General features: G+C 40.8%; 1 protein-coding gene across 8 annotated transcripts in view; it reads left to right on the forward strand.

Moving 5' to 3' along the window:
• The window catches only part of MGA (MGA, MAX dimerization protein), a 98,860-nt gene that overhangs the window by 48,821 nt on the left and 30,375 nt on the right, over window positions 1–19,664 (forward strand). For 5 of the 8 annotated variants that reach the window (XM_019519047.1, XM_019519046.1, XM_019519048.1 and 2 more), the window contains 11 exons: window positions 3,628–3,756; window positions 4,328–4,426; window positions 5,814–6,460; window positions 7,412–7,769; window positions 8,819–9,042; window positions 9,920–10,066; window positions 10,430–10,511; window positions 11,952–12,472; window positions 14,625–14,922; window positions 17,758–18,408; window positions 19,253–19,549. In XM_019519047.1, coding sequence (XP_019374592.1) covers window positions 3,628–3,756; window positions 4,328–4,426; window positions 5,814–6,460; window positions 7,412–7,769; window positions 8,819–9,042; window positions 9,920–10,066; window positions 10,430–10,511; window positions 11,952–12,472; window positions 14,625–14,922; window positions 17,758–18,408; window positions 19,253–19,549 — 3,453 coding nt within the window. The remainder of the gene's footprint in view (window positions 1–3,627; window positions 3,757–4,327; window positions 4,427–5,813; window positions 6,461–7,411; window positions 7,770–8,818; window positions 9,043–9,919; window positions 10,067–10,429; window positions 10,512–11,951; window positions 12,473–14,624; window positions 14,923–17,757; window positions 18,409–19,252; window positions 19,550–19,664) is intronic. The other 3 variants (XM_019519052.1, XM_019519053.1, XM_019519054.1) reach the window with 3 other exon arrangements.

Raw genomic sequence — 19,664 nt, forward strand, 5'->3', positions numbered from 1 at the left:
CAGCAACCAGTCCTGCCAACCAATCCTGTCAACCGGGGGGGATCCCCCCATGGCCAGTCCCGCAACTGCCAATTGCTGCAGCCACTTCTCCTCCTCCCATGAGTCTGCAATAACTTATTAGGGCAGCAAGACTGTCAATATGCTATCACTGTTGGAATGCCTGTGGAGTCCATTGTAGAGTTGATATATCTTAAATGGGGGAATCCCTGGGATTGACAGTGGTAGGAAGTAAGTCTCTGTAAAGCCCCAAAGGGCCAGCTCTTCCCAAAAGCCAAAAAATGCTGTTAAAGAGTAGGAGGATTTATTTATTTAAATGGAAAGGGGTTCACAATATGGAAAGTTCAGTACTTACCTAGCCTTGGTGAAGAGCTTACTATTGAAATTCTCAACTTCCTGTTGTACTTGAAACAGATTGATCTTTCATTCAGTTCTGTGAAGGTCTATCTTAAACTAATGTTAGTTTCCTGTCTACTCATACAGTCACAATCAGTTCTTCTCTCTCTCCTTTCCCCACCTCTCCCCTCTGCTGACATTAAATATCATCAAAGGGTTTTTGCATACCTAAGACCTCAGCATGGTCCTTTTTAGAGTCTTGGATTTTTATCCCTTTGACCATTTTTTGGAATGTTCCCTACCTCACCTAACTCTGGAAAGAAGTCTTTCCAGTAGCTAGTACTCTGCTCCAAGGAGTAAGGGAGTTCTCAAGCATTTGGTTTGAATCTTGCTATGTAATGGTCCATAAGAACAAAGCAGCTTTAAGCCGTCACCAAAATTACATCCTCAAATGTTCATCTCAAAACTTCATCTAATCTAAAATCTACTAGTCATTATCCTGAAACTATGTCCCACACCCGGAGAAGGGGAGTTGCATGAATCAGTTATTCAGAAGTAAGCTTTATTACATTGATAGGAACTTACGAAAACTCTTCATCTGTTTCTAGCTATGCCGTTAGGTTAAGATGCATCTTTATAGAGAATATTGAGGATGTAGACATACAAGCAGCTTTCCAAAGGATGAAAGTGGGGTGGGCCTTTGTTATGCATCAGCTGTTCCAAAGCAACTGTCAATATATGTTTTCATCCTTTGGTAACTGGAGATGTAGCCTGTGAGAGATTACTCCTTTTTGGTTGAGTGCCAAGATAGCATAGTTGTTTCCACTTCCCACAGGGTAAGTACATACACATAGGTAGTTACTGTAGAGCAGCTGCTGTGTGGTAAAGCCCTTCTCCCCTTTTTACCCTGCAGTAAATTAGTTTGTATGTCCATACATTGTGTTTTCCATTTTTAGGATATCTCCCCACGTTAGCTAGTTTGTTGGTGTACCTGAACTATTCAGTATTAAACCACAGTGCACCAGAGCAAGCCTAACATTCGCTACCTGGAATGTGTCCATGTTGGAAACTGCGGCACAGCAAAGTGAATTAACCCCATTGACCTTTATGCAGTGTTTAGTATTGCTAGGTCCACTGCTGAATCCAGAAAAGTGCTGCTTCAATTAATGTTGAACTAATGCAGCTGGAACTCCTTCATTCCTTGCCATACTGAACATTTCTTGCCAGTCATCTGCGGTGAGGTGCACATTTGAAAAAAACTTGAAGATAGGTTTCAGTTAGTAAGGTGCAATACTACCCTGCCTTCTGCTTGAGGAAAGTTTGCTTGATTTTTTTTTTTTTTTGAGCTATCAACATAGGTCTTTGTAATTGCACTTTATTCTACCTTTTTTGGAGTCTGTAGCTGTTGTAGGTTTCTGACTGTGAGGGAATTGAGAGATGGTCACAGCTATTTTAGGTTTGCCTAGAAACATGAGAAGTAGAGGCATGTGTGTGGCCCTGAAAAACTTCTGTTCAGGTGTTCCATCCTATGTGCATGAAGCACATGCTCATCTACAGTGGGTCAACACTGACTGCGGTTTCTCAGAGGCCACTTTGTAGGGGCATAGCTTTAGTCTTTGTAACACTTTAATTTCTAAAATGCATACAGATTTTCAGGCTTAAACTTGGAAGCACATGAATAGTGCACCATACAGTAAAGACTTTCTAAGAAAGATGTTTCCTTTGTTTGCTCATCCGAAGGGAGCTCTGTTCTCTTGTGAAGTGGGTTTTATTTTATACATGTTGTTCTCTGTAGTTTTGTATATAGAGAGAGATATTATATATTTTTTAATTTTGACATGATATTGCATGCTCTTCTGGACTGAGATGATAGTTCTTTGCTTGTTTAATTTGGAACTTCTCACAAGAAAAAATCCACAGTACAATTTAATATGCATATATTCCAATATAAAGTGTCATGCACAAATGTCAGGTCACTTTTGTTATCTAAATCTAGAACTATTCCAGGGTACACCTCATAAGTCATGAGAGGTATTTAGCTATTTTAGCTTGAAGTTGGGCAGAAGCATCTGACAAAGGCTGCCTCCTACAGAAGCTCATGCCTATGAGCTAGTTAGTTTCTAAGGTGCTAGCCTGCCCTACATTCTGCCTGTACATATTTCTCCCCTCCACGCCCCCAAGTTGATTTCATTTGTTTACAGTTCAGTGAAAGTATATGGAATACTTTTTATTTTATTGCCCAACATTATGTCTGGTAAGGCAAGATTCTTGGAGGAAGAGCACATGGGGAAGTGGAAAGGCAGCAGAGACTAGAAATTCCTCTTTGCCAGCAACTTGTTTTGTTCCTCTGTATAATTAACTCCTTTAAATTTCTTTTGCTGTTTAACTACTACAAAAATAAAATTAACATGTGTTTCTCATATTGGAGGTATCCATAATGCTTTACCATGGAATGAGCAAACCAGCAGTAAGACACTGATAGTGCAGTGACTGTAAATGTATTAGCCATAATAACAAATTGTCTTACATTTTTACAGTACTTCTCATAAAAAGTGCATTAGAATGTATGCATATATATACCTCCTGCTGTCAACTGTTTACACAAGCGTGCGGTGGTGCATAGCAGTGTATCTTGGAACACTATACTGTCCAGCAGGAAAATTACTAATAATCTTACATGCACCCTTGGTTATTGGCACCTGTCAGTTTTTAAGATGAGGAATGTTGGCCAGAAAAAGAGATGCTAATTCTTTTGTCTTTTTAAGTGCCTTGGGAACTTTTAAGTTCTGTTGGGCACAGCTAATAGAAGTTGCTTCCATCTGTTTCTCTTTTTGTTTAATCCTAAACAGTTTACTTTTTAATAGTGTAGCATGCTTTTGGATATGTAGCATCCAGACTGTAAATGAGTTGAAGTCTGGGAAACCTGACACCCCTGAGCAGTGGTATAACTAAGGGGGTTGAGCAGGGCACCAACCCTGAATGCCTCCCTGGATGCAGGGGAAAAAAGGGGGAGAGTGGTATACAAAAATAATGGCTGCTGTCAAGCCAGAGCCAGTGATCTGGCAGGTGCTGTTGCACCACAGCCACCACCTGCAGCACAAACTATGCGTGTGTTCCTGGTCCTGTCTCTTCTATTTCTAAATCTGGTAAAACCTGGAATGAATGTGGGCTATTCAAACCTGCAACTTTTTTATTACTTAAAGGCAATGAATCTCTTAAATTTCTTAACTTGAACTAACACCTGGTTTAGGTGGCTGTATAGATATTTTTTTCACTGCTGTTTGTTTCATGCAGTGGGACTGAAGTTGAACTCTGTGGACCCAACACTGAGCATTGACCTAAAATACTTGGGTGTGCAGCTGCCACTCTCCTATTCAAATTATTCTTTGTGGAACTACCCAGGAGCCAATCCAAGTTCTCCAGGTGGGTAATGTATGATTTTTAAATTGTATTATTGAGAGTTGAAATGATGGAGGGGAACTGTATATCTATGGTAAAGATTTTAAAATCAGGGTGGATGTCAGTTATTAGTTGGGGCAAGGTTCTTGTTTTTAATCGTAAGAGGGACATAAATTAAAACTGCTAATTTAAGGTTCCAAAGCTTCAACCCCAGGTACACATCCCACAAGTATGAATATGCAGAATCCAGCATTCTTTATATTTGAAGATCTGTCATTGCAAGTAAGTAACTTTTCAAGAAAAGTTCCCTCCTTTTCAAGCCTGGTGGATATTGGCAACATTTTATAAAAGCAGGACATCAGTTGCTATGGTTCCACTGCTTTTATATGCAGCTGGTTAGGATGTTAGGTCTATGTTGTGTCAGGGTTGAGGATAGTCTTATGTAGTTTAAATTATGGTTGTATGGCATGACTGGGATAGGGATGATCCTGCCTCACGCAGGAGGTTGAACTAAATGAGTTCTGAAGTCCCTTCCAGCCCTACTTCTCTATGACTTCTTTGACTTCTGTAAGTTGTGGTTGGCTTTCTTTTCCAGATGGTGCGTTTCCCTTTGTTTCCAGGACAGGGAAGACAAATGATTTCACCAAGATCAAGGGTTGGCGAGGGAAGTTTCATGGTGCTTCTAGAAATGAAGGTAAGGAATAGATTAGTTTGTAGATCTGTAGTAATCATGACTCTTTTTGTGTCCTAATCAAAGAATTTGTATTTTAACTGATTTATCTTAATTTTTAGTGGAAATTTTTGGAAAAGAAACTGTTGTGTTCAGAGAATTCACTATTTTGTAGCGATATCACTGGTACATCCATAACACATTTGGATCATACTGCTGTGGTCTGACTGGAGAATTAGCTTTCCAATGTAGAGTAAATCACTTGGGGATAGGATAAAAAAGTATATAATTTTTTATGTGAATGATTGAGGCAGGCTAAAACCAATAGTATGATAGGCTTGTTGTTGATCAGTTTTAAGTTCTGAATAAATAGCCTGAAAGAGAGGAAGCCTGAATAATACCTCAGGTTATACTTTGAAGGAGCAATCTGCAATTCTTTTCTGGATTGTTCTTTTACAACCTTAGTTGAGAGAGACTTCATAAACTGGGAACCCTGACAGTTTTGCTGACAAGTGATCATATTTGGAAACCTGCTAGAAACCACTGAATTTGTATCAATTTATAATGGATTGGAACTACCACCCATCATCTTCAGTGTAAATGTGTAGCTTGGGGAGACTGCATATCAGTGTGTGGTACTCCAGATAGCTTGTCTTAGCTATCTTCTCAGGGTGCGATGTAACATTTTATATGCCAAGGTCTGAAGCTTCCAAAAACCACACACATTCATATCAAAGAGTCCACTGATTGCTAGCTGCATTGCAGGACTCATTAGGCCTTATTTCTTACGCATGTTAGACTATGATTATCCATTTCATACCCTAAGGTTGTATATACATTTTAGAACAGGAATAAAGGAATATGACCCTGAGGCCCCAGGCAGATTTTATGCTTAAAATGTGGTTGGCTGGTTAACACAGTCATTCAGTTAATGGTGTGATAAAACTGGGATTAAGCCACCAAGTTATTACACAAAATGTGTGTAATAATTTTGTGGCTGGTTCCCATCATGCCTTAAATTTGAATGTATGGTCAGTGCTCCTAACTTCAGGAGGGTTTCTATGCGTTTCCTTGGTTGGGAGCCCCAATCACACTGTGCTCTAAGCTGGAGAAACGCATGGGAGCCAAGCTTACTACTTGCTAGTGCAGGGATGGTCCTGGGATCATGACTCTGGGGTCCATCTTCACTGGCAGTGTGACCTGGTTGAGATCTGATCCTTGATCCCACAGTCATGTTTCCTGCTGTGCGTGTGTGGCAAGGTAAGAGATTCGATTTGTTGGGATTGCATGTCAGATCCGATTGTGCCTTTAATATCTGTTAGCAGCCTAATCTACTTTATTTATTAGGCAAATTGGTGATTTACTTTCTTTGGAATTATTTCATATGTATTTGAATGCTGTATTAATACAGGTAGTAGCTCAGAGGGCTCTTTGAAGAACCGCTCTGCGTTTTATAGTGACAAACTGGATGAATACCTGGAAAACGAAGGGAAGCTGATGGAAACAAGCCTGGGATTCTCTCCTAGTGCTCCCACCTCTCCTGTGGTTTATCAGCTTCCAACAAAGAGCACTAGCTATGTACGAACTCTGGACAGTGTTCTAAAGAAGCAATCTAACATAACTCCATCAACATCTTACACTTTCAAGCCTTTATCAGTGTCTTCTACCTCTAGGAGGACAAAGACTCAGAATAAACAGGCTGCTTCAAACAGCCGCTCAAAACCATCTTACAAACCTATACTGCCTTCACCTGTTGTTGTGAAGCAGAAACATGGCTTTTCAGGGTCAGGGGAGCGAGTCACTAAGTCTGCAGCAAGTAGCAGTGCTGCTAATCAAGGAGATAATTTTATGGTGCCAGCTCTAGATGAAAACATGTTGCCAAAGCAGATTAGTCTGCGTCAGGCACAGCAGCAGCAGGCTGCTCGTCTACCAGGTTTGTCCAAATCTCAAGTGAAGCTGATGGACTTGGAGGACTGTGCACTTTGGGATGGAAAACCGCGGACCTATATCACAGAAGAACGAGCGGACATATCTCTGGCGACTCTGCTCACTGCTCAGGTAAGCTGGTCTCATTCTTTCCATTACTTCCATTATACTAGCTTGTTCTGTCCCCTGATGCTTAAAGTTAAACAGTAAGGTTTTGGTGCTAATAACTTCCTGGGTAAGCAGTAGCTTTTTTGTAGCACTTACGTTCTTTAGTTCAACTTTTCTTGGCCTCTTAGAGAATATTCTCATTTTGTCTTTGGAGGCAGTGTAATTTGAGACTTTGATTTTAAATTCACTCATTCAGACTGTATAGAAAAAGTTTGCCACTTCAGGAAAAAAGGATTCACAGGGAAAGCTTACAGGTCTTGGTACACCCTACAGTGACTTTCAGATTCTCCTCTTGGCCTAATCCTGTGGGGTATGATTAAAATGAGACCTATACTTAAAATTAGAAATTGTTTTAATTAATTTAAACTAAAATAATATTATTTTAATAGTTACATTGGAAAGTGTCAGGTATACATACAATTTTTTTTTTTTTAAATCAGGGTTTTCTAATGTACCCTTATGTCTGCTGAAGGAAATTCTAACCTGTAATAGATTATTATAATATTTTAGCGGTCCTTGGAGGTACAGAGCCCATAATGGCATTGGATGTGTATCCATGATGCTGTTATAATATGTCCTCTTCAATGTGGTTGAAGTCAACTTTTCTGCTTTGGTTGAATGAATGATGAGTTTTGCTTTAGTTCAGTCAAGTGAAAATAAGCCCTGATCTTGTCATTTCCTTGATATACCATTAAGTATGAACTTGAGTTATTCTGCATCTTGTGTCTTGCACATAGTATCGGATACTGTCAACAGACTTTTAGTGCAGCTATTCTCTGTCCTGTCATTCTATATAAACTGCAAACATTCTATCATGTGGTTGTATGACCTGTCTAAATAAATTTTATGTAAGCAGATTTGGTGTGCTGCATATGTTTGTCTCATTAACATTTCAAATCTATTTTTAATCTTTAGGCTTCTCTTAAAAATAAACCTATCCACAAAATAATCAGAAGGCGAGCACCTCCTTGCAACAATGATTTCTGCCGTCTGGGTTGCATCTGTGCTAGTCTTGCCCTGGAGAAGCGACAGCCTACCCATTGCCGCAGGCCAGACTGCATGTTTGGCTGCATATGTTTGAAAAGAAAAGTGTTGCTGATAAAAGGTGGTTCCAGGCACAAGAGAATCTTGAAGAGGGCTGTGCGTGGAAGCCTTGTCTTCTATGGAACACCAGGGGAAGAGCATCAAGAAGAAGAAGAGGTGGAAGGGGAGCGTGATGGGGAAGATGAGCTGAAACAGAAAGACAGGAAGAAGAGAAAGAAAGTGGAATACAGTGAGTATTACTAGGGAAAGAGTGATTGCTTAAAGTTGTACCAACTCTGTGCATGTTTGCAGGGGATTTTTATTCTGTATTAGTATTAAATGGATTGATGAGTACAAATACTACAGTGAGTTTCAGTAGCCTTATGCAACTTTCACCTACCTTGATACCAACCAGAAATAAGTTCTACTTTTGACTATGTTGATCTTAGAAATCTGTTGGTCTTTTATTTATGGTCAATTTTTTGTTGGCTTTTTTGTCCGTTTGAAATGTAATAGAGCAAGGCATTATTCAAAGCACTTGAAGAAAGTCATTCACTTGCGTGCTTTACCTGTTGAAAGACCCAAGTTGTGAGGTCATGACATACTGATTGGTCACTACTGAAATCACTACTTACTTGCTGCCTGTTTACTTTGTTCCATATTCCTGCATCCTTCGCCTGAATAATTGAACATCGGCAGCCATATTTTCAACTGATTTAGATTTGTGTCGTTCCATTCAAATCAGTAGTTCTGTGCTGGTATTTACACTAGCTGATGATCTGGCCCCTAAGGTATACTCAATAAGATAGATCAAGTAATCGGCTGTTCCTTAAACACTAAAAAATGGCATGAAAGTGATGCGACTTAATTTTGTTCTTGCTCTTAAAACTTGATGGCAGTGTTGTGTAATGTCCCACTTAGCTTAGTTTATGGAACACTTTTGATTCTCCAGCTTCAAAGAAATGTAATAAAGTCTTAGACATCTAAGTTGTGTTACACAGCACCAAGGAAAATTATACAATGTGTAGAACTTTATTTTTTTCTGTCATGTTTTTACTTTGTTTCACCTTTTAGATAGTGATAGCAGTCTCCTGCTTTTGCCGTTTGGTAAATAAAGATGTAGTTGAACATAACTCTTACTTTTGTCCTTCTACTTGGTGTGGACAAGCCACAGTCACTCTAGCTAGGCAAGAGTGAACTCTGAAAAACAACCAGTGTGAACTCATAGCTGTAAAATTGAATTAGACTCCTCATGTAAAAACGTGCTGTTTTTCAAACACGTTTTCTTTCTTTGTTCAGCTATTTGTGATACAGAACCAGAGCAGCCTGTTAGGAACTGCCCACTGTGGGTAAAAGTTGAAGGTGAGGTAGATCCAGAACCTATTTACATCCCAACACCATCTGTCATTGAACCAGCAAAACCTATGGTGCTGCCTAACCCAGAAGTTTTGCCCTGCAGTCGAAGCAGATCTTCCAGTACGGTCAAACCAGGACGAGTGTACACTCCCAAACCCAACCCAGTGGTAAGAAAGGAAAACTTTCTACCTTCAAAGTAAATGAGCAAAACTTTTCTTTCTTTATAAATGGAATAAACCATCTCTTCTCAAAAAACTGCAAACAGCAATACTTGGTATTTGAAATGGATCATATGATATTTAGGTCCATAAAGAGATGCTTTTGCACACACAATTTTCATATGGTGAGGTTATTTAAACCAGTTTTTTCAGTTCTAAAATTGGTAGTTCTGTGCTGGTTCAGTTCAGCATTGAGACTAATTCAGCAGTGGAAAGGTAGATGGAAAGGGCTGCATGTGTTTGTTTTTTCATTTTAAACCTTGTGTATAAAATCACATTTTGTAAAATAAAAAGAATGCTGGTCACATAAATATCGAAGCCATTTGCTAGCTACTTAATGTAGTTCATTTAATTAATGACTTGCCAGACTAGGATGTAACTTTTAATTTGGGGTTTTGGGGTTGTTTTTTTCCTAGCCTGTCAGAAAAAAAACTTGCTTTTTAGTGGTCAGAAAAGCCTGTTTTGTGGTTTTTAACTATGAAATGGAGAAAAGTTAAACATTCTACAGATACACAGGGTGACAAGCTTTTTCAGCTGTGATCAGAATTCAGCAGGTTTTATTAAAGCAGAATGCTTTGCATCACTTACTTGGCCAAGCTGAATAACTAATGGCATTTACATTTTTCATTCAGATGAAAACCTAATTCAGAAGCAAAACTTAAGCTGTGGTATGGTACTAGGAAGGAAAGTTGGCTTTTAAAAGGAGGAGCTCTCTTTGCCATTTTCAGTGAGACATGGAAGTTGAGGAGAGTACTCTTAGAATGTGCAGTTTTGCAGCTCTGATGTTTGTCTTAAATGAAGTGGTTCCCTTCTGTTTGGCTTGTAGATTCGAGAGGAGGACAAGGATCCTGTCTACTTGTACTTTGAGAGTATGATGACTTGTGCTCGGGTCCGAGCATATGAACACAAGGTGGAGGAGAAAAAACAACAGAAGAACCAGAATATCAGTAATTTGAAGAACTGTAGCATAAAGGTTGGTGTCCACAAAAAACCCTGCCTCCTCATTTCATGTTAACATGTAGGATAATGTTTTTCTAAAGTATGTGTGGTCTCAGAGACCCAACTTATTTGTATAGGTAGCACTTGCATTCCTAAGTCACTTAAATATTTTTTGAATTTTTGTTTCTGAAGTACCAGTAAGAATTTTTCTGTCTTCCTGCAGCCAGATGTGAAATTACGTTATGCTTTAAATATCCATTAATAGAGTCATCCTGAGATTAGAACTGAAATGTTGGAAACTAAATTTATGTTAATGATGAAGAAACATATTGTTAATGATGAAGAAAATATCTAATTTTAAAATCTGAATTTTCCTTCCTCCCACCCCAACTCCTAGGAAAGCTTAGGAAATGATTCTGAGCATCAGTCTCCTAAAAGAGAAACTTGTGAAATGGAGAAAGATACTGATAAGTCAGAAGGTAAGATTCAAGTCTTGAGTTTTAACCATCTGTTGCATATACAATTCTGGTTTAAAAAACCCTTGTAGATATTGATGAAACAGAAGGCTGCTTTGCAGGGTGAGTCAAAGGCGGTGATATGCCTAGAACTTTTCTAAGGCCATCTGAAATCCACTTTATCTGGTATGGTACATTTACAAGGGATGCCAGGGTACTTCAGCTGTAATGTTCAACACTTCAGCTCTTAATAAAATCATCTTATACTGTGTTTGCTGTCTTCTGACTTGCCAAGCAGCATGACATGTATCATGGAAAACGAAACAGGTTAAGTATCTACTTCAGACAGAGTGCTGCTCTAAAATTAAAATGGCAGTTTATTATAGCAGCATGCTTAGCATCCTAAGACTTTTTTGAACACACATCTGTTGTGCAGCAGTGACAATGGGACGCATGTAGGGTTTTTTAAATTACATTCCCAGATACCCAAGTTATACTGTCAGGCTGGTGAGATCCCTTACAATACTCCAACTACAGTTATGGGTAACCTGTATCTGCATATTTGGAGCTATTTCACAGCAACCTCTTAGTTCAGATTGAAAGGTTAAATAATAAACTAAGCTTTCTTGGTGTACTGTATTTATTGCATTTTGGTTTTTTAAGTTCATAAAGAATTAGATTAAATAGATACCTGGTATAGTATATTGTATTCATGTGTTATCATTCAACCCAAAGTGTCCCAAAGGGTGCAATGAACTAGAGGGACCGTGTCATTTACCATGAAAATAGAGCTACCTTTGAAGTGAAATGTGGCATCTTTTTACAGCATTAATCTACATTTAAGGATGGCATGTGAAAAATAATATATCCGGTTGAAAATTATGTTGAGATTGGATAGGCCAGAAATAATTACCAGAATTAAAACTCGGCCAGGACACGGGGCTCAACATCCATAAAGTTTGCAAAGAGTGCCACTGGATCTCTAATGACAACAGAAGATTAAAGACTGCTGAAGCCAGCACCATTAGCAGTACTTTGCCCCCTAAAGCCATTATGGGACATAAGTTCTTTTTTGACTATAAGGGAAAAGTGCTACCTGTTGAATCACCACTTCCTGCTGCATGTTGGTGTTTGCCTGGAGGTCTTGCATCCATGTCGTACTGAAGCAACCCAGCTTTGTTGTGGAACATGATGGGATTGTAATAAAAGGTGGTATGGCTGCAAGGGATAAACCATAAGAACTTTGTCATTGTTAGTTTTGTACTGAAGGTGTGTCTGTACTGTTTGTTTGGGGTTTGGGTTTTTTGTATCACTGCAGGGAGGGAGTGGTGCTCTGAGCGGTGATTTGACTTCAGTTTCCCTGCTGCTAACACAAGGGTGGAGGTGGGGAGAATAAAACTATGTTGAATGTCCTGGTGATAAAATGCCATAGTATTGCAGAAACCTGTTTCAATTCTTTCTCAGAGAAAAGCTGGTGGTCTTCCTGTAGTGAGGGGGAATCCTCCTCCACCTCCTATGTTCATCAAACCACTCCAGGTGGGCCAACCAAACTTATCGAGATTATCTCTGACTGCAACTGGGAGGAGGATCGCAATAAGATATTGAGCATCCTATCACAGCATATCAACAATAACATGCCACAGTCAATCAAAGTGGGTAGCTTCATTATTGAGTTGGCTTCAGAACACAAACCCCAGGATGAGAAGAGTCCTCCCAGCTACTCCTCCAGAGTGAAAATCTCAATGCCATCCTACCAGGACAAGGGAGAGATGCCCGAGACACCTGTCTTGGAGACTCCTGATAGTGAAGTGTCATCATGCAAAAAAACAGAGAATCTAAAGTTCTTGCAGGCAGACACCTTGGACAAACAACAAGAGAAGTTGCATGGGGGCAAAGGTTTGCCTTTTTATACAGGGCTTTCTCCTGCAGGAAAGCTGGTCGCCTACAAACGCAAAGCTAATATGAGCCCCTCAGGCTTGATTCAGGTGGGTCCCTCTGCCTTTACTGTGGAGAGTAGATTCCATTTCCTCTGAGGTTCCTGAATTCCTTCAAGGAGCAAAAACAGAAATTTTTAAATTTGACTATCTGTCACATGCATTCTTGGTATCAGGGGGAGGTTGCTAGTTAAGAGTCAATAAATAGTAGAAAGTCTGGTATGGTGATTGGAAATCTGAAACATAATAGTTTTAGAAAGTCCTGTTGGTTGTGTTTGGGATTAAGTAATTGTGGGGAGGGGGGCCAAATTTTTATTAAAGTCTTTCTCACACTCTGGAAGATTTGTCAGAGATGAACTTGGTTCTCTTGTTAATTGGTGGCTGCCAAGGACCACAGGAGAAACCAGCTTAGAGGAAGATGTATACTGGGGCAGATCTTTTAAAAGAGATTATGTAGAAATTAACCTTTTTTTTTAATGCCTTATCATTAATACATACTATCAGTTTGTCTGTTCATCCCTTTCAGATCAGGTATTTGATCTTAAGATTTCATAAACCTAAACTTGAAATCCCTCTATTCCATGGAAACTGATATTATAAATTCAGTATTATGAATTAGCTGTAGGATGCGTATTCCCTCTGCTAACTGTAGGAAGTAGTTGTGTGGGGAGAAGCCCCTTAATAAATATATATATATTTGATACCAAAAGCTGTGAGAACATTTTTAGAACAAGCTAATTAGGGCAGGGCTGGGATGAAAGGAAGGTGAGAACTTCAGGAGACTTAAAAATACAGTACCAGACAAAGGAGAAACTGGACAAAAATACCTAGTTTCACTGATGACCAAAAATATTGGTCATCAGTGAAAGCTGTTTAGGCCAAGCTTTTCAAGTGTAGCAAGTGATCTTTGGTGTCTCAGGTTTGGGGACCCACTCTGATACCTGATTTTTTTTTAGAGGATAAGTACTCTGTTTATTCTGCAGATCAGTGCCCTTTTAAGGTGCCTCAGGTTGTGCACCCAAGATTGCCAGTCATTTATTTAAAATATTAACTTACGTAGGGTTTGTTCAAACTTTATCCTGGAAATGTAGAGGTTGATGTTGTATGAAAGTAATCAGTAAAACTTAGCGGATTGAAGTTTGACAGAATCCGTTGACCACAAGCATTTAGCGTAACCTTCTTCAAGACATTTTACCCCCCTTCTGTTTCTCAGGCAGCTGTTGTTATAATCCATTCTTTTAATCCTATGCATACAGAGTACAAGCTAATTCCCATGGCATGGCACCTATAGCTAGAGGTCTTCTCAGCTCAAGGAGGCAGCTGGCTGATGTTTGCAGGGCTGGCTGGTTCTTTCACAAACTGATTGCAGTGGGGGCCCCCATGCCTCTGGATGAGGGGCCCAATAGCCTCGCCCCCCATTGCTGATTGGCTGAGGGCTACATGACAACCCTCGCAACCAGTCAACAGTGGAGGGGGGGCAGCCGCCATCTTGGAGTCCCCTTTGCACCAGCAGCCCCTCTTCTTGGTGGGCTGTGTGGCAGGGCCACGGCACTAAGGATGGCTGGCTCCCTCTGCAGAGCCAGCATTTTATTTTCAGTAAGTTGTTTTTTGCTTTGTTTGTTTTTGTGAGCAGTGCTGGATTTTGCAGTTTCAGTAGGTCCCTTCCCTATAACTGTATCAGGTGATACTACGGATGATAAGGGATAATGTTATGAAAATAAATTGGTGGTTATCTCTCTTTAAAAGACTTGTCCCATTGTGCATGACAACAGGTATTCTTTCTTCTGTGGCTCTTGACAGCCACCAAAAGTAATCAGATTTAAAAAGTGAATATATTCCAAACTTCCCTTGCCATCAAGTTTGAAAAATCCTCTATAGAGAAGTCTGCAGCAAAAGCCAGAGTTCAGGGATGACATGTTGAGTGAAGCTGGCACTTCCTTTTCTATCTCCTGGTGCCCCCCTGGACTCCAAGGCCTTTGGTGAATGTCCCATCTCCTAGAGTCTGAATGACATCTCAAGTCTGGGTAATATGTGAAAAAATTGCTTGGAATTATCCTAAGCAGAAAGCAAATGAGCCCTTCCCATTCTGAATAACAAGGTTACACTCAGAAGCACTTTTGAAGATCCCAGGGAATGAAACACCTTGTCCAAAGGTGAATTTAGCAACTTTTTTCACAGAATTTCCCTTTTCCACTTTTTTCAGGTTAATGGTAAAAGTTACCCTCAGGCCAAACTGCTTTTGGGACAGATGGGGGCTTTGCATCCAGCCAATCGGCTAGCTGCTTATATCACAGGCAGGCTGCGACCCACAGTACTTGATATCTCAACTCTCAGTACTGTGATCTCCAAGGTAGCATCCAATGCTAAGGCAGCTGCTTCCAGGACACCATCAGTCCAGGTGCCCACAACATCAGCTCCCAAAACTACATCCTCCACCAGCACTACTTCAACCCCCACTGTGACGACTCTGAAAGCTCATGTCCCAGCACAGAGACAGATAGGTAGGTTGGAACTTACTTGCTATATTTTTAAATTGCCTGACGCTAAAATGCAGAGTTGAGTGTACAGCATTGCTGTTGATTTCTCTCCAACAGTGCATGCTGCGTTTGGCTCTCGGAGCTGCCTACCTAAACTGCCTCTGCAATAAATAACCTCTTTACCTAAAACATGCAGCTTTATTTTAGGTTAGTATTTTGTTTTACAAATGTTTGAAACTATACCCTAGTATATTGATTAAAAAAAAAAAAAAAGTAGAGACAAAAAGTGGATGGAAAAGTACTGATTCGGTGTTATGCTTGGGCTTTTGTTCTTACTGGGATTTTTTTCTGATTGTGAACCTTTAATATTGTTTGTCATCAGCCTTTATGGTGAGAACTTCTCAAACCAAAGAGTTGAAAGAAATGGGATGAGTCTAGTTTGTGGTTCTTTGAAGCATTGCTGTTTTTCTACTGTTGGCATTACGTTTGAACCTCTGGTGTCACGTAACTGGGAGGTATAAAAGAACAAAGAAGCATAAAGAGAAACCGTGGAATTCAAGAGGTGCAAAATCCGAATTAAGAAAATTACAGATTTGCAGCCATACCACCTCAGCCTGTAATCTCATTGGGTTTCACAAGCTGAGCAGAGTTGTGAGTAGTTGGATGGGAGACCTTCCAAAGTAAACAGCGGGTGCTAAAAGAAGTGTTGTGATGCTCTTTCATCTGAATTGGTAATTGTCCGAGCAAAATTTTTAATGCATGCTGATAACACAGAGAGTTAAGTTTGATCATGCGCAGACAAGCAGGCAAGGCATATGGAAAATTCCACAGCGTGCCCAGCATGTGTCCTCTGGGTGACCTGTTGGCTTGTCAATCAAGCGTGACCTACTTTTCCACCATGCGCATGCTCAGTCATACAGAATCTAAACAGAGGCATGCTCAGTTTAGCTAAGAGCATGACTTCATAGAACTAGAAAATTCTTCAGAGCAAGCAACCTAATTGGCCACTTGGTTGCTATAAAGGGTTTGTGAGCCCCCACCTTTGGGTTCTGTCTGTCAGTGTGGTTCTCTCTGTCAGTGTGGTGGTGGTTGTGTGAGGGGAGACTGTGCTCGACCTGTAAGCAGAGGCTGCCTTGGCAGGGACTGTGAGACAGGGAGAGATTGATCCAGAGAGCAGAGGCTGCGTCTGCAGGGACTGCTCTTTTGGAGGGCTTCAGGCCCACCGGTCTCCTCCTCATTGTGAATTGGCTATTCGATTCCCCTTCGTTCTCGTATTGGTCTCCTGGCTACCGGACTGATTTTGGCACTGATCCTGACCACGATTCTGATCAACCCGACTCACTTCGACTACGGCTTTGTTTTACCATACCCGGTACTGACCTCAGCATCACTCTTCATCGACCTCGGCACCGATCATCAGTTTGCCCACCTTGGACTGGCGTCACACCGTGTTACAGTTGTCGTTGTTTGTCACCCGTTCAATAAGCTGTTGACCAGCCCTGGGACTACTGAGTGGGCAGCCGCACCTATCCTTCGGGGTAGAAAGCAAGGGCTCACTCCGGATCCCCGTGGGCCAACAGTCTCCTTTGTCATTCGTTCAATTCGTTCTAACTGTAACTGAAGCAAGCGTCTCAACCTACGCTCCAGTAGCGTAAGTAAATAAAATCCAATTTATTTGAAACCGCACGTGTCCCGAACCGCTCAGACTCCTCGCCGCGAATCCCGCCTGTTCGAACTGATCCGAACCCTTGGCCCACCCTGACCTTGGGGCTGCTGTTCCCCGACAGTAATCAAATGGTTGCCCCAGCATGGCATAAGCAAACTGCTTGTTAGAAGTGCTATCTTTTGGATATGAAAAACAAAGAGGCCCAACCACGTGGTTATTAAAGATTCCAAGAAACTCTTTTGCAAGAGAAGGGGATGTCAACCTGTGTCCTGGCAAAATTCTGATATTTTTGGTTAATGTTCTTCCTATCTAAATTTTCTCTACAGTATAAACAGGATATATTGTTTTCCTTTTCTTGTAATTAACATTTGTACTGTATATCTGTGCAACATTAAAGCGATGGCTGCATTTTTTTTGGTGGGTGAAGTAATTTGTGCATATCTAATTTTGCAAAATGTTTTGACATGCTGAAGTAAAGAATGGTGGGTATGTGTGCATGTGCACATGTACGTCAGTAAGTAATTAAGATGTTACCACTGAGTTTGCCTAATAGTAATGCTCGCACACTGTTTTCCTGCATATCTGGGTTTTATTCTCCAGTTTATAGGGTCTGGAGTGCTATGGAATCAGTGTTCTGATCTGTGAAGAGTGGAATATATGTGGAAGAAGCTTCTCAAAAGTGGCGCATTCCAGTTGGTTAAAAATGATCCCATTTGCCCTCAACTGTAGGCAGGTGATTGCAGTTTGAAGGGACTACGCTGGACCCTCTTCAAAATTAAAAAACAAACAATGTCTACCTTTTTAAAAAGACTGGATGCAATAGAAGGGGGACGGAGACCGAGAAGCAGTGATAGGACAAAAACATCAAAAATAAGCTTTTATAAGGTAGATTTAAAACTTAGGGAATTCCTTTTGAGTCTGCTCTACCATTTAGTTTATACTTTTGTGTCCTGAAAGTGAATTCTCTCTTAGTAGTTTCACAATAAAGAGCAATCCCTTAAGGCTGGATTCTTTTGTGTGGCCAAGATATATATACATTTTGATGTAATGCAAAGCCTATTCAAGTTTCAGTTTATATACAAGGTGTCTTTAAGAAAACTAGGGGCTAAATTCTTGCTAAATTGCTGATGTGGCATCTTATGAACGGCAGAGGGAGCCTGTTGCAATTTTGACCTGCAAGTTTTTATTTGCAGCTGCTCGACCCTCACCTGGTGGTGTGTTCACACAGTTTGTGATGAGTAAAGTTGGAGCTCTGCAACAGAAGATTCCTGGAGTGAGCACACCACAGCCCCTGACAGGGCCACAGAAGTTCAATATCAGGCCTACACCATTAATGGTCGTCAGTCCCGTGGTTCCCTCAAGGCCATCTCCGGTATACTGCACACTCTCTTCTGGGGTCACTGCAGCTACCACCACCTCTCCAGTTACATTAGAAAGTGTTACCACTGTGGCACCATCTACTGTGGCAACAACTACTGTGACCACAACTGGCCCTACAGGAGCTAATGAATCTACCTACTCTCCTCCCGGCATTGCCATTACAGGTGCTCCTGGAACATCTGGAACCAACGCCTGTACTACTGCCTCACCCAGCACACCTACTGCCACTGTGAACATAGCAAAAACAACTGAGATGGCTACACCAGTAGCAACGGTATCATTTCCTAAATCTGTAGTAACGTCACCAACAGTTACTCATCCTGTTCCCACCACCTCCACTTCCACAGTTGTGACGACAACTGCAGTAGTGACATCCACGGTGACCACGCCAACTTCATCTGTTGGTTCTGTTCCTATTATACTCTCGGGGATTAATACAGGTCCTTCATTGAATCCAAGACCGGGTAAGTCTTGGGCTCTATGGGTTGATGGTTAGTATAAAGACTTATAGTTTCTGTCTTCCTAGGTGGAATAAATCTGCAACTAACCAGTTCAGTCTGAGGGGAAAAAAAAAGAGCACAATAGTGGGATATAGAGCTTCACTTGTAAGTTGGTGGTATTACTCCAGGCAAGGCTTACAGTGAACAAAAAATAGCTACCTGATGATTTTTCAGCAGCTAAGGTGAAATGAGCTGAGACATTACAAGATATTTTCCCAACTGATAAATGTCCATATCACAAAACCATCACCACCACAGTTCCCACAAGCTGGTGTGGTCATTGGCAGTCTTGGCAAAAAGGATACAAAGTTGGCATGGAAGTAATTAAATGTTATTTCTAGGATTAGATTTTTGTGGGTGTTATCTTTTTATATTAAATCTCAGAAGAAGGGTACGTCATACACAGAAAGCTTGTCTGTGTCCCTCTCAACTGTATATTTGGCCCAAAAAAAGAAATCATCCACAAAACCCCTTGCCTTTTGCATTTTTCCAGGGCCACCACAGTTGGAATGTCACCCCAACTGTCATTCCTAGGGTTGATATTTCTGCATCACGGTTGAATAGCGTTACTAGAACAGTGTGGAGAAAATTGTACCGTATGGATTTCATATTGTTACATGTTTTGTGGATAAACTTAATGACATTACTTACAAAGTAGTTTTGGAGGGACATTGACTTTAAAAGTTACTCTTGTCCCTGAAATTTTTGTTTGCCTACATCTGTAATAACCAATGCCTAATGACTTTCTTCTGTCAACGTGTGTTGTAACTTGCAGTCTTTTTATTATTATTGTTACATAACTTTTTAGAAGATGCTGCTCCTCTTACTACAACTGCAAATCCCCAGGGGCTGCCTTCTGGAACAGAAAAGCGTGTGGGACCTCGATTACTACTGATTCCAGTTCAAGGCGCTCCTCCTTTGCGACCCCTCCACAATGTGCAGCTTGCTCAGGGACAGAGGATGGTTTTGCAGCCTCTCAGGAGCCCTGGTGGGGTAAACCTGTTCAGACATCCTAATGGGCAGATCATTCAGCTTGTCCCACTGCATCAGCTCCGAGCTGCTGGCACCCAACCCAATGTTCAGCCAGTAATGGTCCGTAATCCAGGTAAAAAGCCCAAGCTGTTCTTGACTGATTAAATGTATTTTTCAGGGGGTAAATCTTGCAGGTCTGTCTCTCTCACTTGTAAATAAGAGTTCTCTCTTAACAACATGGAAATTGA

This window comes from Gavialis gangeticus, unplaced genomic scaffold (genome assembly GCF_001723915.1).
Source record: "Gavialis gangeticus isolate Ggan-Ray unplaced genomic scaffold, GavGan_comp1, whole genome shotgun sequence".
NCBI lineage: Eukaryota > Metazoa > Chordata > Crocodylia > Gavialidae > Gavialis > Gavialis gangeticus.